Here is a 24,018-nt window from a genome sequence, read left to right as displayed (position 1 = left end):
ACTTCATTGAATCTCTTCCCACTCTTTAGTTTGGGAAGGAAAATCCGGAAACCTATGAAGAGCGTTAATTGTTGACTTGCTGTGGCCTTTCATCCCTCTTCTTTGTGTCGGCTGTGAAAGCGCGCCTGGCGCTGGCCTCCTGCGCCGGATATATTCACTGGAAACCTGAATGACTATTCAGGTGAATAAAAGCCCTGCAAAATCCTCTGGAATGGCAGGCTGAAAACGAACTTGGCTTTTGCAGGGATTATGAAACGAATATTGGGGTTGACTGCGTACTGCGCGCGTCATGCGGCCACGTCACGGGCTCGCCGATCCAGGTCTCCTGTCTCTCCTTGCACATGGCTACAACTAACCTTGGTAAAGTCCCTGCTGGGTGTTTGGTGTGTGTTTGGAGTGTGTTACAGCTCTGTGAACATGCGTAGCCTTCATTTCAAGTCTTCAACAGGTTGATCGTGGTCATCTGATGTCGACTTTCTTTTTCTTAAGCGGGTTACGTGCTATTTCCAAGGTACTTTTGCAACATCTACCCACAGAGTTTTAGGTTTGCTTGATGTATTGGAAATACCAAGCAGTAAACAGGTCAGATATGATGTGCATTGGATATTTTCTACAGCAGTGATCCCCAGCAGCACTGCTTAACCTTCAAACTAAAGCAGTGCAAGCCTTCTGTGGGCAAGGGCAGAGGAGCGAGCTATAGACCACCCATTTTTCCACTCCACACTGATATTGGGGAGGTGGAGGTGGTTAAGTAAGTATTTAGCCTTTAAACAAACTAATTTATGTCGTATTTTCAATGTCAATTATCTGTATATTGATGGCTTTTAGTAATAATTGCATCTCTTTTTCACCAACTGTCCCATATGCCCATGGGAAGTAAAGCACCTGCCTCAGCCGGGCTGTGATTGCTGTAAATGCCTGATTTTCTTAGCCTGAGTTCTGTGTGTTCATCACTTGGCAGCTTTTACACGAAAAGCCCAAGGGGGTTCTTTTTTTCCAAGTGGTAACCCCTTTTGCAAAATATATCAGCCGGGTATTTGCAGTTTTCAGTAGCACCAGGCACACCAGGACCTGGGCTCTGCTCTCCTTCCTTGCACGCAGCTTCCCAAGGAATAGGAAAGGCTTCCACTCTCCTGGGCACGTTAATACTGTTCCTCTTGCCAACGCAAACTTGCAAAAAGAGGATGAGAAACAGACCTCTTGCCAAGGCTCCCTTTCCGCTGACAGATTTAGCATGTGCTCTCCTTCGTCTTGCCTGATACAGCTTTGTTTTAGAACAAAGATTGCAAAATATTGAAGGGAAAAGGAGCTGTTGTGGAGGATCGATCCCCTCTCTGTGCACAGTTCATCTTTTTTTTTTTTCCCAGTCTCAATATCCTTGTCCTTGAGGAGAAAACAGAGAGGACAGGCAGGGACGTGGCATGGTGCCCACCAGGGGATGTCTCCGTTGTTCTCCTGCCCCTGTGTTTTCAGTCTCCAGCAGAGAAAGAAGCCTGCGACCACATAACAGGACCTGGGAGAAGACCACTGGAGGGCACGGAGGAACAACCATGCCTGGAAGTCCTAAACCACACAGCCAGAACCTGCAGCACGATGGATTTCAATGCTGACCCAATAAAGCCGAGGGGATTCTGTCCTATATATTATTTATAGGACGTCTCTGCTCTTGTCTGCTTGTAATTCCAGGGATATTGTATTTCTGGTGTTTCAACTTCGTCCTCCATTCAGAAACAACTTCAGATCTTTATCCCGTTGCAGCGTGTGGGAAGGAAAGATGTTTTCAATATTCAGGATATGGCTGGAAAGCGATTCTCCCGTACCGAGGGGAGTAATTGCTACAATCGAAGGCAGGCAATTAGTGGTAGTGGTTGGAAATTTCGGAACAAACGTAAATTAAAACACATCTTGGAGGATAACGTGACTTTTTCTGGTATTGATTTTTTTTTTTTAATCAGAAGTTGGTTAATACAGTTTAGTTTGAGCCAGTGGAAAAGAAAAGAAAACGCTGTATTGTAGGCTGGAGGGAAAGGAGGAGTTTTGTGCACATCCACTGCGATTTGGGTGTGTGGTTTGCAAGTGAGAGTGGATTCTTTCTCCAGTCTGAGTCCACATCTCCAAAAAACGCTTAATTACTTGAGTCACCTATATTAAAAACGATATGCTGATGGCAGCACGTGTCATGCTCTGGAGTGTACCTGGAGCAAGTCACCCCGCTGCTCTCCTTCAGGCTTCTTCTGCAAAAAGAAGCTTGCAGGGGTGATGGATTATTTAATATATTTAAAGAGGGGAAGCTTATATTTACTAGTACATAAATTGTGTTTTACGAATATTATTTTCGAATATTATTTTCGACTAGTTTTATATCTGGCTACTAAACTGGCACTCTCTTAGGAGAAGGAACAACGGCTGGCCGTGAGCAAGGTCTGAAACAGCTCGAGAAGTCTCAGATGAGAAAGATAACCAACAACATTATTCTGCTTTTTTTTTTTACAGTGACAGGATGAAAGTCATCACGGTGATATAGGATAGGAGTTTAAAGTTTCAGTAATTTTACGGTAGGTCAAATTCCCCGCTAGGTTAACTAAAAATGTCAGATACTATTTAGGGCTTGTTTGGCATCACAGCTGATGTGGTAAGTCAATTTTCACGATCTCGGGAAGCATCTTAAAACCACACGTTTTATGGATGAGCTTACAGTATAAATAGTGATAAATGGAAATGTGGAGGCACCAGTCTGTCCCCTGCTGCCCTTCCAAGGCTTCTGGTGTCCAACCGAGTACCAGAAGTTCTTTAGAAAGCAATTAATATCTTTAATATCTGTTTAATATTCTTATTAATGATATAGACAGGGGGATCGAGTGCATCCTCAGCAGGTTTGCTGATGACCCTGAGCTGTATGGTGTGGTCAGCACGCCGGAGGAAGGGATGGCATCCACAGGGACCTGGGCAGGCTGAGGGCTGGAACCTCACAAGGTTCACCAAGGCCAAGTGCAAGGTCCTGGACGTCACATCCTGAGGCTGCGAGATGAGATGGAGATGTGAGAAAGGGGAATTAAAGCACAGACTACTTGGAGCTGGAGCTTGAGTTGGTTGGAGAGGTCTCCAGAGGTCTCCAAATGCTGGTTGGAGACCTCTAGAGCCAGTCCAACCTCATGCTCACTGCGGGGCTCACACCAGCACTGGGATGGGGCAACTATATTACTGGGACCAGTCCTGAAACTCCCTTACACATCTGCGGATCCCCTGGTCCTGCAGCACCCTCCTCATGGCCAACCCAAATCTCCCAAACCATCGTTTGTGCAGAGAAAGAGGCAGAGAGAAGAGGCTTCAAGCTGCGTGTTCGGGGAAGGCTTTTTAAAGCAAAACACAGCAAAGTCAGGTGGCGAAGATAAAAAAATCAGGATAATCACCCGGGGGAGGATGTGGCTGAGTTGGAGAGCAGAACGAGAGCACTAAATGCAGGAGTGCAGCGGGGCTCGCTTCAAAAGGAAAAGCCAGCAAGGTCTCCAGTTAAAGAAATTAATAGGAATATATCGGGAAAAAGCATTTGAGAACTACTGAGAGTGTTTTCTGGGCACGCAGGGACAGATATGTTAGATATTTTTGAAAGTGCATTTATTTATTGGCTACCTGCTGGTGAAACCCATCTGTCTTGTAGATATAAAGCGAGGAATTTATAGTGCAGGATTCATCTGCACACAGACATTTTGTTCTCTGGATGCAAGCTAATATAACAGCTTTTTTTTTTTTTTCTTTTATTTTCCTTTTTTTTTTTCCTTGCTGCAGTTTTGTTGTAGGGGGGCTGGTTTCTCATTTACTGAGGGCCAGGCGGGTTTTTCTAAGCTCTGCCTAACACAGATAATCAGAAATCCAGCTGTGGTCTTTTTCCTACATCATTTTTGGGCTCGCTGGTTTGTTGTCACCAAGTGTGACACCTGAATTCAGTAACCATCTGTTCCTTGTTTTTTTCGGGCCAGGACAAGGGTTTCTTTGACTGTATTTTTATATCCTATCTAGCCTAATTGAATCATGAGTTCTGTGGATCCTCTGGCTTTTAAGTAGATCATCAGTTTCACCAAAGGAAAGGTCAAGATTTTTCACGCCTAAGCGTTTATTTTGGGGCATTAGGAGATCCAGAAGATCTAAACTCCGGAGCTGCTTGGTGCTTATAAATTACCCATTAAATTTTCCATGCAACAAAGACCCCCGAGCTGCACGAAACCCCTTGCTCCATTTAATTTCCAGGTGCTTCAAGCCTTGCCCTCCATCACAACGGCGTGCGTTCAGCCTGCCTCCCCACTTCAGGCTTCATGTGGGTTGGTCACGTCACCACGTGGCACGAAACACAGGTTTTGGGCATTAATACCTTGCTTTTTCTGTGCTCTCTGCCCAGGTACCTGCTGACCGAGCCTTAAATTGTGAGATTTGTGGCTGGGGACAGCGGCTCGCTGCCCCTCCTGCTCCCAGCACCTCGCCTTCCTGAGCGCCCCAGTGGCGAGACACGAGGGGCCTGCAGGGATAATAGGCTGCCACCCTAATTAACGGGTAATGCAATTTATTCCCACTCAGAACCTCCTGAAAGGCCGTACACAAGCGATGTTGTGTTAATCACTGGCTCCATTAGACGTGTCAGTGCATTAAACGCCGTCAGCGTTCATACAGGGAACTGGAATTGCAGCAGGTAATGACTGGGCTTCACACACTTTTTTTTTTGGTATTCTCTCAAGTTGCGATCTAGTGAACAGAAGGGATATTATTTAAAGCAGAATTAATGGTTTAATCTAAACCAGAACTGGGCTGGAGCATGAAAATGCTCAGCGCCTTCCCTCTGCAGATGGCCCGTGCGTGCAGGATGCTGACACCCTGAGCGCGTCCTCCCGAGGGATGCCGACGTGCCAGCCAGTGGGAATCTTCCCAAAAAAAAGGGTCCAGGTCAGAACTGAGAGCAAATGAGCCAGCCCCAAATCAGCCAGATTAACTACAGTACCTGGGGTTATGTCAGGTGAAATAAGGCCGGAGCAGAGCTGAAAGTTGCTTTGAAAGTGAGGCCGATGAGTTGGTGTAGATGAAAAATGGGGAAAAAGGCAATGAATAATGAAACAATTGAAAGAGCGGTCAGGCTTTGGGACAGGTTGCCCAGGGAGGTGGGGGAGTCCCCGTCCCTTGGGATGTTCAAGGAGAGGTTGGACGTGGTGCTTGGGGACAGGGCTTGGTGGTGACATTGGTGGTAGGGGGTGGTTGGAGGGATCTTGGGGGTCTTCTCCAACCCTAATGATTCTAATGTTCAGGCTGAAGAACGATGCTTTCAATGCGTTTCCATAAAGTCAAGATATAGCTGAAATACAGTCAAAGAGATTAAAGTAGACATTGTTTTGTATAATCAAGACCTACTGTTAATAATTTCCAGCTAAATGAAGTCTTCAGCTTTTTCTGGAGCCTGGCCTTTCTTTGCTTCCCCTAGTTATACCAACTCATCTTTTTTTTTTTTTTTTAAAACTGTATTAATATAAGATGAACCAAAATGGTGTCAATTTTGACCAGATTCTTTTATAAGGTCTGTGACGGGTTAAATATATTGAGATGAGCTGAATCAGCTTCTAGTTAGGGTGTAAGCAGGAGGTGGTATCTGTGAAAACGAGATTGTGCTGCAAACCTCTGAGACCACGCGTGCTGTCACAGCAGAAATTTTGGGGGAGAGGTGGGACGTGGCCCTGTAGCTTGCCCGAGTTAACCTTTAGCAGATGAACGGGATGGTAATTGAATTATTGTTTGGTGGATCCCAAGTGAGGGTCAAGCTTCAAACGACTTAACTGGAAAATTGTCGGCAAATGATTGCGATTTGAATGTCGGATAAGGTCAGGAGGTCTTCTCATGTTCAAAGGGGCTTTGGCTGAATGCTATTAGCATGTGATTTGTGTAAAATGAATTTTAAGCAGCGATGTGCAGATCAGGAGAGAAATAACATCTTTTGGGTTTGCCTTTTTTCTTTGTTCGCATCCTCTAATATTTGGACGTGTGCTGTCTTTTGTACAAATAAATAATTCCTGGTAGCTACCTGCAAGCAGAGGAGACAATAGCGCTCCATTTCGAAAGAAAAACACGAGGAAAAGGTCCTTCAGAAGCACTTACGTGCTGATTTCACAAAAGACTAGGGCAAATCACAACCAAACGCTGGGGAAGGCTGAAAGGTGAGGCGCTGACACGAGGACGAAAGCGAAACACGGTGGAGGAGCGCGTTTCATCTCGAAAGGCTCTCCTGTGCGTTGTTTACTCTCCTCCTTGCAATTGTGCTTAAATTTAGATCAACCGTTCAATCTCTCGAGAGCCTGAAGGATGTGCCTGTCACGGTTAGCCTCCATCTTTTGAGAAGGCTGTAAAATATCTTTATTTCGAAGTAACTCCGTGTGTATACATTATTTATATCGTTATCTTTGCGGACTTGGTCTGCAAAGAAAATGAAAAATAGCTTTATAAACTTCCCGAAGCTTGCACGCCACGCTTGTTCTTTTCCTGTAGGATTTTTTACATCTCTTTCCATGTCATCTTTCTTTTCCCCAGCTTCTGTACGGTGGGAGTGGGAACTGCCTTCAGATCCGTGCATCGGAGTGGCCGAGGAACGTAAGATGCCACTTCCACCAACGCCTGCATAGAAATACTTGTGTTAAAAACTGTTTACGTGTAAAATTGTTGATTTCCCTCGATGTTTGAAGGCTCAAAGCCTTCGGCTTTGGGAAGCAGCAGAGCTGGTCCCCCACGGAGCTTTTCCACAGGCACAAAACAAACCGGTGACAAATACCTGGGTGAGGTGTCCCTCGTGCCTTGCGTTTATGGTAATTTCAAGTGACACCAGCCCTGTTTTTAGTTCTGAGTGCTCCCTAGGAAGAGGATTAAGCAGCTGATGTCCTGGGATGTCACCAGGATGGGGGACAGAGACCTGGGGCTGCCGTGTCCCGTCCTCGCCGTGGTGGCAGCAGGACGGTGCTGTCCAGAGATGCGCTCTTGTTTGGCTCACACTCATTCTTCACCATGAAAACCTTTCCATTTTGCTTCTGATGCAGCTTAGTCTGAGCTCAGTGCTTGGCAATCCCCGGTGCAAGCTGGATTTGAGCCACACGTTGGCCGCTGACCTCCCTCGCTGCTCCTGTTTGCCCTTCATCTGGAGTCGTCCCCCGGCGTGATGGGAGCGTCTCGTGCACTTTCATGGGAAAGACAGAACAGATCCAAACGTAACCAGGTTACAGCCGGGAAGCATCCTGAGACTGTTTGCTAGCAGCAGCTTCCCATGGCGTTCCTGCTGGAGCTGCTCCTTCGGCTTCGTGGTGGAGCCTCAGCAGCTTCTAAGCAACTCAGCATCCCTGCCACGGGGATTAGAAAGTGGTGGAAGTGTCGTGCAGCACAGAAATACTTTGTCTGTTTATAATTCATTTCTATTAGTCTTTTTGTTGCGTGTTCATGGCCACGAGCAAGTGCTGCAAGTCATTGTGGCGAAGGAGGTTTAATTTTGCTAATCCTGTTTTATTCCCATTTCAGGGCGGCTGTTCGAACGCCACAATGCGGGGCCTGTAATGAATTTAAAACGGGTTTTTGAATGGTATTGTCTTGCAGATTGTCTTGGAAGCTCGTCTGAATGTGTTTTAATGCTAGATGCTAAAAAGGAGGAAAATCATCCAGCTGAAATGCTGTTCGCATGGCTGGAAATAATGCCCTGCATACCAAGCAAGGAGGAAGCACAAGCCTCTTCCTCACAATACATTCATCCCCCTAATGCAATTATCATCCTTTTATCTCAGCTAAGAGGCGTTTTCTTTCATCCTTCTCAATAAGTGTGTTTTGTGCTGTTTGGTACAACACTTAGTGCAAGCCAGACATACGCAGCAATAATTTTCACCAAATCATCATTTATTTCTACTCTTTACACCCAGAAAAGCTCAAGTGAGATGATGGCTGTGTTGAGCAGGGCTCTGTAGAAATGCAGTCGTGTCTCCATCTGTCCCCTGTCCTGTTAGGAAGGGACTTGCTGAGATGAACAAAGCAACCAGCAGCCCCCTTGGCTTCTTCTGAACCTGCAGCATTTTTTTTCTTCTCATGCTCCCAGCCACTGGGGTTATGAGGAAAGGTGTGCGATTGCTGCCTCTCCACCTTCTCCAGATCCCCCAGATCCTTTATTATTATTATTTTTTTAATAGATACCTTATTCCCTGCCCCACTGGGCATTTCTTGTCCAGGCTGAAGGGTCCTGCTAATGATTTAATGGTTAATTACGGCCAGGGAATCTTTGCAGCTCTCTGAATCTCTCCTCCTGTTCTCTCAGGTCCTGCTTGTGGCACCTCTGGCATAAAGCATCGCGTGCAGGTAGTAATTCATGGGTCTTAGCACTGCCCTTGGAGGTGATTCCTGCTGACTGTGTAGTTATTTCTGTGTGCAAAGTGGTTTTGGTGTGTGGGGGCCAGGTTTTTTTCCGAAGCTTCACCCCAGTTGCCCATCACCTTTCCTCCAACCTCTCGCGGGACGGAGAGGCTGAACCCATCGAAGGGCCTGCAGGTAACTTCAAACCATGCGCCAGGTGGGGACGTTCAGAGCAGAAAACGAAATTAATCCTGCTCCAAAGGAAACCCTGAGAGTGCAGTGTGTGGCTGGAGGAGCCTTGGCACAAAGTGCTGTGATCTCCGATCGTCCCTGCTTGCACCAAAGGGTTTGTTAGGGCGGGCACATCCCGGGATTGTTGTGGTGCTGCCTCCTGGCAGGGTGGTTTGTGGCCATTAAGAGTCTGAAACACCCCCTTGCCTTCGGATATGGAACCTGCATTGCAGGGAGATGAAAAAAAACATCATTAATGGAGGTGTGGGCAGGGAATTTGGGTGAAAAGGAGGCGGTTTTGGCTGCGGTGGATGCAGCTCCTTGTGCGCTGAGCTGCGCCGGCACTTTGGGGAGCACATTCCCCCACTTGGCTGCTGTCAGATCATCTCCTCATGCTTCCAACTTACTTCTTGAAGCACCTGCTCAGAGGAGCAACATCCTACGTCCTCTGGGGGCTCCTTCGGACTCGTTTTATTTTGTCCTGCTGCGTGTGGCGTGGTGGAGAGGTGAGCAAACACATCTGGAAAGGCGCCACGACTGGGCGCTGCTGAAGGTGTAAATCTTTCCCTCCTGCTTTACAGCCCCGGTTGCTTCTGCTTTGAGAATTGCTCCTTCTGTGCTACCTTGGGGGAGGAGGGAAGGTTAATTAATTAAGCAGTAATTGTTGTCAAGTCGGTTGTTGCTAGCGTTTAACATTTGACTTGTTTACTATCCGGAGGTACGGCGGAAGGAGTTAATGATCTATCAAATGGTGCATCCATCATCAGAGGCTTGTTTGGGAAGGACGGCTTTATTTATGAGCTGTAAAACAACGCGTTTAAAAACCCCACGTTTTGGAGAAAGATTGTTGGGGTTCGTGTTTGAAATTGTCACTGGGTAGCTGTGGAGACAAATGTGTTGCCTAATAAAGCTTAATGACTGATTTTCCCATTAATCAGAACTGAGAATGTGCTTCATTAAGATAATTAACTGAGCAGTTGCTTAACTGACAGTCGGTAGGCACAAATTCCCTAGTTACTTGCTTTCCTCGAAATGAAAACTCCCAAGCAGGGCCGTGCCAATCTCGCCGTCTGCGCCGTGTCCGTGGGCACCGCTGGGCTGCTCGGCGCATCCACGTGCAGCGCCCAAGACCTGGGTACGAGGTCGTTGTCATCAGTTTGAGCTGCTCCATCTCTCCAGCAGCAAAGAGCCTTTTATCTGCTGATTTCGGAAAGGCCAGACCTTATTTCTTGTTGTTTTTGCCACCCTTACAACATCAGCTCCTCCAAGGGGAATTCCTTGCCTGAATTTTTGACTTTGTTCGCCGCGCGCTAGAAGTGGGGTCGTGAATGCTGAGCCCCACGAAGGTAGGGTTGTGTAAGATTAATCCACTCTGGGTGTATTTGTAGGCAGTATACGTCAACAGTGAAGAAGTTCAGAGAAATAACTGAGGGATCCAGAACTTGAATTCCTAAATACGCTACCTAGTCATAACGCCTGGTTGTAAATCCTTTTCTTTGCAGCTCCCCGTGTCTTGAATTATAACGTGGCAATGCGAGCGTGGAGCACAGCTCAGGACCTTTGAACAGAAGCCTTAACACAGGCACTTTTCTCAACTCTGCTTTTCTTTTGTCTCCAGAGTTCCCGGTCTTCCACGATGAACCCTGTTTACAGCCCCGTTCAACCTGGGGCTCCCTACGGAAACCCGAAGAACATGGCTTACACAGGTAGGTCTGGCGCTCAGCGGCTGCTTGTGGACATCCACGTCTGGTGGTGAGAGCAGGGGCTTGTTAATGAGCCGTTAAACCCCTTAATTAAGGGAGAAACGGGATTCCCACTCGGATGGGAATGCAACTCTTCGGCAGAGTCGGCGCAGTAAGGTTAGTGAGAATAAAGAGACCTCGGTTCCTAAGAAGAGGGCACCTTGGAAATCTGAACGAAAAGGAACAAAATGGTGTATATTTAAACAAATAAATGCCCAAGAAATTTCTGGGGCAATCAGCTGAAAACTGGAGGCTTGGCTCCAGAGCTGAACTGAGCAATTTGGGTGCACGTGCTGGAACGGCCCTGCCACGTGCAACGGGGACCCTGCTGCAGAGAGTTGCCGTGGAGAACGTGAAGTTGTTCTGATAGATGGAGGTGTAAAGTGCATTGCTGACTGATTTCTTGGAAATGAAGATTTAAAGAGCATTGTTGGCTGATTTCTTGTTTCCAGATTGTGCTTTGGTTGAGTTAATCTCATGTTGGACGGCGCGTCTGATGGTTGGTTGAAGTCCGTCTTCGGAACGGAGGGAATTGTCTAAAAGTGTCATATTTAATACTTGAAAAAGGCAGTGAAATTTGTTTACCAGAGTTATGTAACTAGCAGGAAGCTCACGTATACAAATACGAAAATAATTTAGCTCAGAGAGAAATTGTGCTCTGGGAAAAGCAAATCTCAACCTAGGTGTACCTGTGCTCTTCCCTGTGCGTGATGTTTACCCGTAGGTGCTCTTCTGATCTGGTAAGCCCCTTACAACATCACCCTTGGAAGACTCCCCCTGCTACCATGTTGTTGGATGTAATTAGCCATCAAACGTCGCGTTGCATCAACGCTGCCTTCTTTGTGTTTGCTCTGCCTGTGGTGTGCGTTGACTTGAACCGAACGCGTGAAACTGCTCGGGAAAAGGCTTTTGTGGAGCAAAGTGGTCAACAGCAAATGAAAATGAGCATAAATGCTCTTAACTACTTCATTTATAAAATATTCTCGTTGACTCTAGTAGCTGTTTCTGATCAGTCGAGCCGGCTGTATTGCTCGAGGAAGCCTGTCTGATACTTTGGAGCAGAGAGTTCCTCAAAGAGGTTTTGCCCCGTTTTTATTCACCCTTTCTTTTTTTTTTTTTTTTCCCAGTCAAATTTATGCGTGCTGCTTTGTTGGAGATACTGCAGCTCAGGAGAACTTTGGTCTTACAGCCAAAGCACTAGAGGCTTAGAAAAAAAAAATTCGCTGTGAATAATCATCTCTTCAGGAATATCACCATTGTAAGAGGACTGCAGACTCCAGCAGTGCTGGGGTGATAGAATGAGCTCCGAGGTGCACAGTTATTTTCCTGCACTGGAAAGAGCAGCAATCTTGTGCTTTCCAGAGCATGGATGGTTTTGACAAGAGGCTACTTCTCCCCCACTTTACTTTCTTTGCACGTGTTCAAAACTCCACGCTAATATCCTTTCGGTGTAGGTTTTCCCTGTCTGCTTTCCAACAGTTGGATGTTTTAGAAGCTGCCTTCCTGGCACCGGGTAAGGCAATTTTATTGAAATATCGAGGTTCAGGCTGTGTACAGTTCGTACATTGACCTTTCTGGAGGGAGGAATTTAGAGGGTGGTTTCTATTTTAAATGAACCGAGTCTACCCGGCTGCTTTCCGAATAAGTCAGATGGCGACATTAGAAGGAAATTATCTTCTAAAATAACCTGCTGGTTAAGCAGCGTGAAGATTATGTTGTGTATTTCAGTATTTGAAGCCATTGTCCACCTCCAGCAGGTTGTGCCAGCTCTGGTTGGTGGCACAGGAGGGAGGACCGGAGGGCTCCAGCCGCGTGTCCTGCAGGGGTCGTGGTGATGGAGGAGGCGGTGGTGGACGATGACCTTGGAGAAAAAAAATTAGAGGCAGATCAGACTTGAGAAAATGTACCAAGGCCTTTGGTTATGTCAGTGGGAGCTCCAAAAAGGGAGGGAGATTGGCGTGGCTGCACCGAAGCAGTAACTGGTCCATGGGCTCTGTTCTTACTCCCAGAATGGGTGATAGGCTAAAGGACATGTAAACTCAGGGATATTTTCTTTTCTAGGCAAATGGTATTCCAGAACTTCTTTTAAAAATGAATTTGCTTGAATATTTAGTGGGAAAACTAAATGATATTGTGAAAAAGGGGGAAAAAATAAAATGATTTCCTTTAAATATCAAAGACAAGCAACTGTGGAGGGCGTTCTCAATGACTGCTAGCAGAAGGCTGCCGTGACTGTTGCGTTAGAAATGCCAGGTTCAGCCTGTCTAACGCTTGCTTTCTGTCTGAGATTCATTTGCAATGCTTTAACTTGCATTGTTCACCCGTGTAGCGGTTTATTTACGTAGCCACAAGCTATTCTGGAGGATATTAAAACTCACACAGACAAACCAAACGGACTTTTCACAAGAGAGACATGAAGCTAAAGAGTTGGTAGGTATTTTCTTCTCAAATTGCTTGAAAATAATAGCTGAGGCATGTGAGGTGGTAGATTTGGAAGGGATGTTGCCTCCTGGCCCTTGCTCAAAACCTTTCCGTGCCCCAGGAGCTCATTACGGCTTCGATGTTTAACGAGTTCCTGGGTTGTGATGGTGCCTTGGTGGCCAAGAGCCGAGTGGCAGAGCTCCTTGGGTGCCCCTCTGTTGGAAATAGCAGGGAAGTGAGCTCTGGAGGTCTTTCCAACCCTTATGATCCTTCCTCGAGACAGAGCATGTGGTGTCTGTCCTGAGATTTTTATCTGAGACACAATTTGGGATACGACGCGTAATTTATATAATTTCTGTAAGAGTTAAAACATTCTTTTTGGAATAGTAGAGGACACTGGAAAAAAAGTAATGCTAAAATAAAGTCATGCTAAGCTTTCCGTCGGGCAAGAAATGGAAATCAAGAAAACCGCTGAAGTGTAATAACGTTGAGGTAAAGGTTGACAGCCCGAAGCGATGTTCTCGGTTTGCTTTAGAGTTCAGCTTTTTACCCCAAACCCAGCACAGCACATGTATTACTTCAATTTTTGTCCTGAAAGTTCATGCATAACCCATTAATTTCTAACCTTGTGGAGTACAACTCTGGGGGGATGTAGGCTGAAAAAAAAATACAAGGGTGGTAATTGGGATAACAGCACCTTGAATTCTACTCCCTTGTGGCTTTTCAGTGCTAAATGCGAATGCTTTATAACAAATAGATTGCTTTTGGTTTAAATCATCAGTTTTAATCTGATTTTCTTTTCCTTCTCACTTCTTTGGTATTTTCTGTGCTTGTGAGAGACGTCTATTTTGAGACAAGCAAAACTTTGGTACCAGATTGGCTGTTGTTTGCTGGGGAGAAAGGGGAAACCCTTGGCACATGCTCAAGTACTTGGTGTACATCCGTTCAGTTACTTTATTTTTTCCATTCAGCACTTCCTTAAAGAAAATGTAAAGGGTAGCTTATTTCCTAAATTATTATTAAAGTGCATGAGATGATTTTTTTCTGGAAATTATAATTAAACAAAAAAAAAATAGCAAAAAACTAAAGTTTCGAAGTAGAACTGGTAGGTGAAACAGTCAGAAGTGTTAAATTCATGTGAGATATGTTTATCAAAACATCCTGTATTTGAAGTAGGAGATTTATTAAATAAATCTTCTTTCTGATTAAAGAAATAAATCTATTAGTTTCTTCTGTAGTTAGTAAATCTAATTTTCTGGGTCCTTAAGAACTACAGATCTATTGCATTGCAGCCTCCTTGTTTTTTGTTTTTTGTTTTTTGTTTTCTTTTCCTCAATTGGAAGAGGCGAATAAGCCTGGTGCATTTTCCAGCTGGTTATGGAGCTGGTCCCAGGGGACACGGGCAGAATATTTTCCCTGAGGACGGGGCTGTGTCTTCCCTCCTGCTCCTGCTTCCCAGGTGCTCGTCGCCGCTTCCCCTCCGCAGGTTCGCCTTGCTTGAGAGCGTCAGCAGCAAACGGTGTTTGAGTATCGTCTGCTGTTTAATTAAAGTAGGCTGTAATTAACTCGGATCTTAATGTAAGCTGTCGTTTTAATTGAGGTTAACTCTAAAATGCGTTTAAGGACTGTCATTTGCTTTTTTTATTTATGGAGAATCCACTTTGCCTATCCCAAACGTGAGCTGTTGAAATGTGTGGTTCTTCTTTGACGCATTTACCTGCTGTTAACTCTGAGTATTTTGCAAAAGGTTGTGAGCCTGTTACCCCCTTAACATGCACACCAGTCCAGCAGCCTCCTCTTGCAGCCCTGTGCCACATCGAGGACTGCAACAAGACCATGCCATGCGCCCAGGTGCCAGCGATGGGATCCCTTTCAGTGCAGAAGAGTCTCCAGCAGCTGTTAATGCCGTATTCTCAATCCTCTCAGCATTTGGGGATGGCAGGAGATGCTTACTACTCAGAGGAGCCACGCTACCACCACTCAAAACACAAGTTGAGTCAACTTTGGGCAAGGCGAGCATCCTTGGGGCACGCCAGTCCTGCAGCAAACAGACGAGCTCGCTGGTGTGGCATCAGGGATGAAGAATTGGTCTCTCCTCTAGGTTGTTTGACTTGAAGCATGAAACTCTCAGAGTGCTTGTACAAGCTCACACCCTTCTTGTTTTCCCTCTCACAAGCTGATTAATATGCTGATAAGATGCTTCAGGAGCCTTGGGTAGACTGACCCTGTATTCACTGCAATCATTACTAAATAATAACTGATAGGAAAGGGCAAGAGCCTGGAGATGTGAAGCTGGTGAGTGAATCTCCACTTCCTTTTAGGTCAGTGAATCTCCACTACCTTCCTTGGAGAGCCTTGCTCTGCACTGCCAGCTCTACAAGGAGCTCACTCTTCCCCTTATTTTTCCCTTGGAGAGGGCAGGAAGGTAACACCCTCCGTTGCCCTTTCTCTTGCTTTTCAGGGAAGACCAGGCAAGCCCTCTTCTGGTCCTGCTGCTGCTGGCGTTGCTGCATCCCTGCAACTTTTCATGCCATGCAAAGGCTTTTTCTTCTCTCCCCCAGCTGGCAAGGACCTGCATGGGTACGGAGAGCTGGCCTCGTTTCACCAGGAGGAACCTGACGCCTTTTAATAAAAGCCTTTGTGCAACTGGGTTCTGTTCAGTTGCCTTTCCAAAGTGGATTAGCCTAGACTGCCCAGAGGCACTTCTCGTGAGCCACTAATGTGAAATAAATATTCCCGGGTAGCTGCTCAGCAAGTTTTATCCTGCGCAGGATTCACCAAGAATCGCATTTGCAATTCATCCGTGGTCTCGCTGCAAGACCCAGTAGCTTTCTTAGATGTTCTTCCTGAAGTAAGGATTGCTGCTTCTTCAGCTTAAATAACAAAACAGTCTTATTTCTGGTGACTTAAAGACACATCCTAAGCACTTTGTCATTTGTTTATCATGTCTCCCCATGTCACTGTGGCTCTTTTTGCGCTGTCTGCAAGGGCTGGGTTCATTTCCTTCCCCAGTTAATTGATTTTCCGGCTTCTTCAAGTAGCACCCTCTCAGAGAGATTTTTTGAGAGCCCTAAAAGAAAGAAATGATAGTAGCATAATTTAGATTTACAGTGTCATGCACACTTGTGGTTATTGCTCTAAGATTTTGGGATAGAGAACGGGCACGGCTGGTAGGCAAACAACTCTGTGAGTCAGTGTACTAATTGCTCGTTTGTGTCTTGGTGGAAAGGCATCAGTTTGATTTTTTTCTTTTCTTTTTTTCTGAGTTCTTGGAGGTCTTTCAGGGGGATCCCCAAGAGGGTTACGGAGTTGTGCGAACCGATGCTCGTAGAGTTGTGAACCATGCTGGCACGCGGCACAGGTCTGGAAGCCAAAATCGTGCAGACAGCGGAGCCTAATTCTGTTTGAACAGAAATCCCTTTCCATAAATGCGAGTTCAGCTGTCACGAGGAGACAGAAATCAAAACACTCCAGCCCCGAATGAAAATTATTTTTCTCTGTAAAGGTCTGGGAGGATGTGAGCGAGAGATGCGGAGAACTGCAATGTGCCCACACAGCCCTTGCGGAGCGTGAATTTTCATAGAACCACCGAATTTGGGTTGGAAGGGCCCTCGAATCTAATTCCAACCCCTTCCATGGGCAAGGACCCGGTTTTGTCCCTTTTCCCAAGGTGAAACCACAGCGTTTGCTCTGACATAACAACCAGTAGAGGGAATCGGCATCTTCCAGCCATTGGTTTTGTTGGCAGGACGAGACGTTTTGGGGCTCTTCTATGTACTTTTTATTTTTTTCTTCTAAATTCATGTATTTTGTGTTGGTCATTGAACCTTGGGCATCGCTGCTGTAGGAGAGCTGACCCGATTTACACTGTCAGCTTTGCTCCTCGTTTAATTTACCCATATGTTGAAAGCCCGTAGCCTCTGATTTTGTCAAAGGCGAAAGGATGTTCAGATAGGATTTCTAGTCGGCCTTTAATCCTCCTTTGCATACTCTTTGTGAGACAAAGATAATTCCAGGCTTGATTTCAGCCTTTCTTAATAACTTAAAATTAAAAACTTGCCGTATTATTCTCTGGCAAGGCTGCGCCTTTGATAACAGATCAGTTCTTCGGCCAAGAAAACCGAGTTCTTTCAGAATTTTCTGCGTGTGAGGAGGATAAATGAGACTTTTTCCTTTCTTTTGGCGTTGCTCAGCACGTTTGTGGGGAGTCCCAAGGAGCACGAGGCAAACGGCCGTGATGCTGAAGGAGGCAGGGATGCGGCGTTCCCCTCTTTGCCTTTGCTTGGGCTTCTGCATGCATGCCCACCGCTTCCATTGATTGGGAAAAGCCATCTCTGGATTTAATTAGGTGATCCACTGCTTACTGGTTCTGTAAAACAGGAATTTTGAACTGCGTTCAGGGCGTTGAATTGATTTCAGGGTGATTAAAAATGTATGAAGTGGGTACAGTGAATATTTTTCCTCTGGCGTTTCTTCATGTTTATTAATTGGTGTGTATAGAGCAGCCAGGCAAACCGTACTTGACTGGGAGAGGAATGAGCTCTGACTTGTGTAGGCTCTTGTTATTTTTATGTTTAAATGCATAGTTTTTGTACAGCAACACTACCAGGCGACTCGCTGAATTTCTCAGTGCTGGAAGCTGATGGAGTTTCGGCTCTGCTTAGCCGATCACCGGTGGCTAATTCATCGTAATAAATTAAATCGAGGAGTCACAGCAAGTGTAGGCCCCCTCAGGGAATGAGGCACAGGTTTCCCTCTCTGGGGAAGAGAAGGAGGACGAAACGGGGAGCTGTCGGTGAGATTTGGGGTATTTGTGAGCGTGCTGATGTCTGTATTTTGGGCACGTGGTGGCTGTGATCCTACCACAGATAGCAGCAGGGCTGGGTGATGGGCAATTATGTCCCCACGTGCCAGGACGAAAGGCTTCCTTCTTTTCATGGTAGAGAAGGAGAGTGGGTGCCAACCGATCACCCAGGGCACAGAAAAACATGGAAATAGGGATTGGGACGGATCCTTGCAGGTACTTGTAAGCTCAGCTCCCTCGGAGGTCAGTCCAGCACCGTCAGCCTTCCCCGGAGCATCCTTCGCCCCTCACTTGGCGTTGCGACTGTTTGCATAAGGCTGGACGAGCTTTTGAGTTTCCCCATGCTGTAAATAACCAGAATGGTCTCAGAACTTCAAAGCAAACACAACTCAGGTTCTGTGTTCCTCAGTGAGCCCGTTGTGTGCCTTTTCATCCCGTGGGCTCGCTTAGCGCAGGGAGCGGTTTGGTGCTGTGCCGCGCTGCCCGGCTCCAATATTGATTTTGTTTTTTCCTCGTAGTGAAAAAGAAATAAAAAGATTAAATGACTGGGGCTGAAGCAGACACGTAGAAGGCAGAGAAGAAAAAAGACAAGAGGAGGGAGGAAGAGGTGGCCTTGGAAGTGTATTTTGAAGGAGAAAGTGCCTCTTCATTTAAAGGACATAGGAGACGAACAGAGGATTTTTTGTGTTGGCCACTGCTGTAGACTCTAGGCATATAATCAGAAGCTCTTCACTCGCTTGGGGAAGAAATAAGCTTTATTTTGAAGCATGAGCTCTGCTAAAGCTCTGTCTTACGTAGCGTGTAGAGAAATTCTCACCAGCGATTTGGGCTTTTACAACGTGTGTAGAGCGTTAAAATTGGTGAATGTAATTTTTTTCCTTTGTGATTTCTTAGAATGAAATTATTTTTTGTTGGCCTTCTTTGTCTGCAGTGAGTTTGCAAGCAAGCTGCGCTTTGGCGTTCTTTGTGCAGTCCTGGTTCTGTGTTTTAGCCCATTTAAAATGTCTCTTCCTACATGTTACTTCAATGCAGCCAGTTGGCTCCGTCTTCTTCATTGCTAATGTTTATGTTTCATCCTTTTATGTTTTTTTTTTGCCACATTGATCTGCCTGTTCTCTTGATGACAATTATTTTTCTCTTCCTGAAGTTTTTCCATGCCTTTCAAGTAACTAAAGTGCCCAAACCAAAACGTTGAGGGTCTTTCCAAGGCTCATGATGTTGGAGAAGCACCATCACCTTTGCTACTGCCCAACAGAGAGCCTGTAAATGCCATCAAAGTTCCTGCTGGCCATCCCGGTACCCTTTCTCCAACAGTGTGAGTCTTCATGCCACAAGTCATGCTTGATTTGCCATGCATCAGATCTTAAAATTCTCTTAGCCTTGATGCTTCCCAAACCCTCGTAATTATTGCCCTTCCCTTTAAACTAGCTCTGGTTGTCCAGTTTGCCCAGTTGAGAAGAACACACGACCTGGTAATGGTGTGAATTTGAGATGAGGATTGGTAATAAAACAAAATGTCTGCTAGCCCTCAAACCACACGCCTGCCTGGAATCTCTCCGTTGTAAGTTAAACTCTCACCGAGTCTGAAATACATGCCTTTTTTTTTCTTTTTTTGCATATTTTTTTTTCTGCCATTTCCAGTTTGAATTCATATCCTTTCTTGTTTTTCTCAATGCATATTTCCACAGCACACATTCAATACCTCCTAAATCCTCAGGTGCTTCAATTAAATGACTGAAAATAAACTTCAATGCTGCCTTATGATCAGCCCAAAACACGTAATATTTGCTGCCTTCGCTCTCCCCGCCTCCGTTTTCTTTTTTTTGCCTGGCACAGCAAATAAGTGGTTAGGTATTTGTTGTTGTATTTTTGTAGTCTGAAAGTAATAAATTAAAATTTTGTGGCTCGACTTCTGGAAACGTGTCTGTAGATTAAATATTGAATTTTTCTCCTCTCCTGGTGCACAATTATTTTTTACACCGTGCGCAGTCAATGCGGCACAGCGCAGAGGTCTGTCTTTATGTACAGAAATGTGATCTGGTATGGGGTCGTTAAAGACTTTTATAAGCTTCAGAAATAGTTCCCTGGTTTGTACCAGGTCTGAAAATTACCGCGTCTATTTTTCTACTGTGCTTTGTATCAAACCTCATGGTTTTAGTTCCGTGTGGATCAGCTCTCCCAAAGTGGCATGGTTTAGCTCTGCCTTGTTAATCTGTTTTGCTGTTTTGTTTGCATTCTATTTAGCCCCAGCTGAAGCCGAAATGGGGAGTTACTTATATGCAAAGACATTCTTACACTTATTTTAAAGTGCGTGTGCCTGCCTCTCCCTCTCTACACGCTTGCTGGCATTCGGCCTCGTTTCATCTAATGCAGTACTGGGCTAGAATTTTAATGTCTCTGCGGCCAGAGATGATTTATTAGATCCCAAAGCCCTGGCTCAGAGTGCAGGAAGAAAATATTGCATCAGTGAGCTTGCTTGGCACTGTTCAAATAAACCAGTCCTGAAAGACTCTTCAGTGTTAGGGCCTTTTTTTCCTTCCCTTCCCCTCACCCACCCCAGCCCCCAAATTTTTCCTGATACAGAGAGGTGCTCGCTCCTTGCAGGAATGAAGGCTGCGTGTTAGCCATCTCCAGATCTTGCCACGATAAATGTGTTTGTCAACAGCCTCATCGTAAAGCTCCTTAAATCCCCGCAGCCACAGCGCAGGGGGCTGGGACAGAGCTGTAATTCCCAAGTGGAAAAAAAAAAACGCCGCTTTTAGGACAGGCTGGGCTCCGGGTGATGAACTGTTGGGAATGCAGCATCGTGGCAAACGTAGGAGGCTGTCCCCTGCTCCTTGTTCTGGCCGTAGATTTGGGGTTCACACTGCTGGAGCAGCCCTGTGCATCTCTGCTGCCCAGGGTCCAGCTCTCAGGACCATGTCTGGCGGGTATTTACCTGCTGTAGATTTTCAGTTCTTTGGAAAAGATGTTTTTTTTTTTTTTTTTTTTTTTTTTACTGAGCTTGCAGTATCCAATACATCTTTGTTCAGCTGAGAGCCAAATTGTGCCGCTGCTTACACTGTCCCCGCAGGTCAAGGCGTGCTGAGTTGTGCGTTACAAGTCACTGCATTTCTTTCCTCTTTCATGTGCTGTTGGAGAGGTGACTTAAGAAAGACCTAGGTTTGAGTCTTGGTGTGAAGAAGGAGAAAAGTACCTCAAATAACAGGGAAGTCAGGCTGAGAAGAGGAGCTCTCACAGGACTTGAGATGTGGGCAACAGATACTGGACGCGAGGGTTGGAGAGGGAAGTGCAAGAATTAAACCTTGGGGTGATGACAGGTGAAGACCTTTGTATCTCACAGTGAATTAAGTCCCTTTAGTGAGTAAACAAGGGCCTTACACTTGATTTATTGCCATCCGTTTACGCTCAGAAATGAAGTTAGCATCTCTTGTTATTAGAAGCCCAGTGCATTGCAGGGAAGAGCATCCATCTCTAGGGAGGAGTTGTTGGTTGTGGTGGCATTCCCAGGAGGTGCAAAGCACATAATAACCATGAATGAGATCAGATAGGGGAAAAAAACCTAATTTGAGCAGCCTGACAATGAGCTGTTGCATTCAGGAAGATAGGAGTGTGTACGCATCTGAGCTTTTGTTTACCTCTAGTTTCTTCTTATTTCAAATTAGTAACTATTTCCTGAGGTGAAGATCATTTCGTATTGCAGGTGAAAGGTGTGGGTAAAGGGTCGTGTTCTGTTCACGAATTCCGTCGTTAGAAAGGCTTTTCTTTCCTCATAAACTTTGAGAGAGCTGGGGGTGGTGGGCCTGGGGAAGAGAAGGCCCCGGGGGCAGGAAAGCTGGGGAGGGACTCTTGGTCAGGGCTGGGGGGCCAGGACGAGGGGCAGCGGCTGGAGCCTGGCAGGGGGGAGGCTTCGGGAAGAAATTGGGAAGAAATTCTGCCCTCTGAGGGCGCTGAGGGCCTGGCCCAGGCTGCCCAGAGGAGCTGGGGGTGCCCCAGCCCTGGCGGTGCCCAAGGCCAGGCTGTGGGGGGGGCTTTAGGGCCCCTTCCAACCCAAACCATTCTCTGATTCTATGCAAATAGTTCAGGAAGCAGTGGTATAATTAACTCCCGTAGCAATTTTGAGGTGGACAGTGTAATTTTTCATAGGTGAGGACACAGTAATGGCCACATAGTCTTTCAATAGGACAAGGCTTGCTTTGAGCCTGAGGCAGGGACCTCACATCTTGCTTGTTCTGTCCTACTCACACCCCCAAGGTGAATATATTCACAGAAAATCACCCACATGCTGGATGGAGAGTGAAGGATGTGGCTACCAAATCCTCGTCATGGCTCCTGGGCTAGCAAAGGCAGACGGTTTGGCAGTGCGACTGTGCCCTAGGGGATCTGGTGGCCATTAGGAACTTTCCCCTCTTCATCCTGCCTTGCCCCTTGCCCCTTTTCTCTCTATCTGGGTGTTTTATGGCCGTAGGACTTTTATCTTCCCTACTCGAGGTGCCTTGAGAAACTGAACATTAATTTTTAATGTGCTGTGGTCTTAAAGACTTGCTAATTGTTGCAGGCCGCTAACACAGCTGCCAGCAGCACGTGCTTTTCTCCTAACCACGCTTCCGCCGTTCCTTCAGCAAATCTGGGCCAGCTGTGCTAGGAGCACACGCTGGGAGCTGGACACTGCGGCGCTAGGAACACCAACCTCTTGTGTGCTAAGAATGGGGATTTGTTCCTCCAGGCGGGGTGGTGCCCACTCCGCCAGGCACGCCTGCTTTTGGGTTCCCATTGAAAACAGCAGCCGGACTCTGGTGGGGCTACTCCTGAGCTAGTGGTTGGCAGCATCCCGAGATGAGACAGAGTCTTCAGTGTTTCAAAATGCACCGAAAATGGTGCAAATAAATAATGCAGTTGTGAAAAGCAGCGGGCAGAGTGCTGGAACGCCAGCAGATCCCAACACCAGTGTCCTGCAAAGTGCAAATAGTCTGGGTGAAGGGGAAGAGCTGGTGATAACATGGCCTAACTGGCTTGGTCTCCTTCATTTTTCTCCAACAAAACAATAACTCGTTCGTGATGCTGCTTCCCTGAGCGCTAGTGGTGCTTCAGCCAGAGAGTTTGGCCCAAGGGGCATCCCTGCTCCCTGCCTAAATTATCATTAGTGACTTCTCTTGAGTTGATTTTTCTGCTCCCTGCCTAAAATATCGTGTTGAAGGGCAGAGGGGAACGACTCCCTCCAAAGGCACAGCACACCTCTCAATATATTTTCATCTCCAGCTTCTTTTCTGTCCTAACAGTGCTTTGGTTTGGCTGTGGAGTTCTTTAATTTCTTTCATTTCACCGGACAGTGCATTATCCCTCCCTTGTCTCTCTCCCCAGCTGCCTCAGTCCTTCAAGGCAGCGATGTGTAATTCTCCCATTGTGGACGCTAGACCCATGCTGAATAAAGATGAAGTGGAAGCAGAATGCTTTCCCATTAATTTAAAACTTTGGTTATCATGACAACAGGTTACAACTCTTTTCATTGCCATGACAATCTCCCGCAAAATTGTTAAAATGCCGCCTTTACAGTTATTTTTAGTTTGTCCTCCATTCCCATGGAGACCAACTTTTACTTGAGGCGTTTGATGCTTTGTGCCTGGAGCTGTTAATGAGCCTCGCAGAAGTCTGGAAGTCAGGAACGGAGACCCCCGAGGTCTCCCATCCCTCCTTCAGCCCTTGCATGGACGGGCCATGCACTTTGCTTTCCCGTTGCATTGCTCTGGTACGTGCCCTCCTTTCTGTTACCTCCCCTCGTGTGACTTTTAACATTTTTTAACATTTACATTTGCTGTTGCACCAGCAAATGCTGTGTTCTTCTTTGCCTATGGCCCTAAAAACCTTCAGTTTCTGCAGAGGACGCTGAGAAAAAACATCTACAAGGGAAGAAAAAACTGTAGGAGACCCTGAGAGCACACTTAAAATGGTCATTTGCTTTTAGCCATGTAGTTAGTTTTGGAAAAAGAGGGTTTTTTTTAGGCAAATCCCAGAGGTAATGGGATGATTTTGCTGACAGCACAAATGTAGAATTGCGCTTGGGTTTTGACATGATGAAAAGCTACCTGGTGCAGAGGGGTTCACACCAAAATCAAGTTTTCTTTGTGTCCATGTACAGTTTACAAAGGAAATTTTACTGGAGTAAGGTTTGCTTGATCAGCTAAAAAATTACGAGCATATCGTGGAATATAAGAGCTTAACTCACCTTGTGAGATTCCCTTTTTTGTGTACTTTTATCATATTCTTATCTAGCTAATTCTTGTAATCATGGGAATCTCCCCCTCGTCAGTTGGAAATAGGAATTAAATACAAATAAATAGCCACAGCCAATGGTGGCTTCTTTGCCCCTTTGTGACAGCCCTGGCTGTCTCAGAGCCTTCTGAAGCCATCCTCGGTGCCTCCTTCGCTGTATGGCTGAAATTCATGGTGTAACGTGTAAGATTTTTATCGATGAGG

At 46.1% G+C, this 24,018-nt stretch overlaps 1 protein-coding gene across 2 annotated transcripts in view; it reads left to right on the top strand.

The window, feature by feature from the left end:
• The window catches only part of FAM168A (family with sequence similarity 168 member A), a 164,252-nt gene that overhangs the window by 79,651 nt on the left and 60,583 nt on the right, over nucleotides 1-24,018 (top strand). For both annotated transcript variants that reach the window (XM_032189734.1, XM_032189743.1), the window contains exon 3: nucleotides 10,196-10,283. In XM_032189734.1, the coding sequence (XP_032045625.1) occupies nucleotides 10,214-10,283 (70 nt within the window). In that variant the 5' untranslated portion in view covers nucleotides 10,196-10,213. The remainder of the gene's footprint in view (nucleotides 1-10,195; nucleotides 10,284-24,018) is intronic.

The sequence above is a fragment of the Aythya fuligula genome, chromosome 1 (assembly GCF_009819795.1).
Source record: "Aythya fuligula isolate bAytFul2 chromosome 1, bAytFul2.pri, whole genome shotgun sequence".
NCBI classification, from domain to species: domain Eukaryota; kingdom Metazoa; phylum Chordata; class Aves; order Anseriformes; family Anatidae; genus Aythya; species Aythya fuligula.
This window is presented reverse-complemented; position numbering and strand designations above follow the sequence as displayed.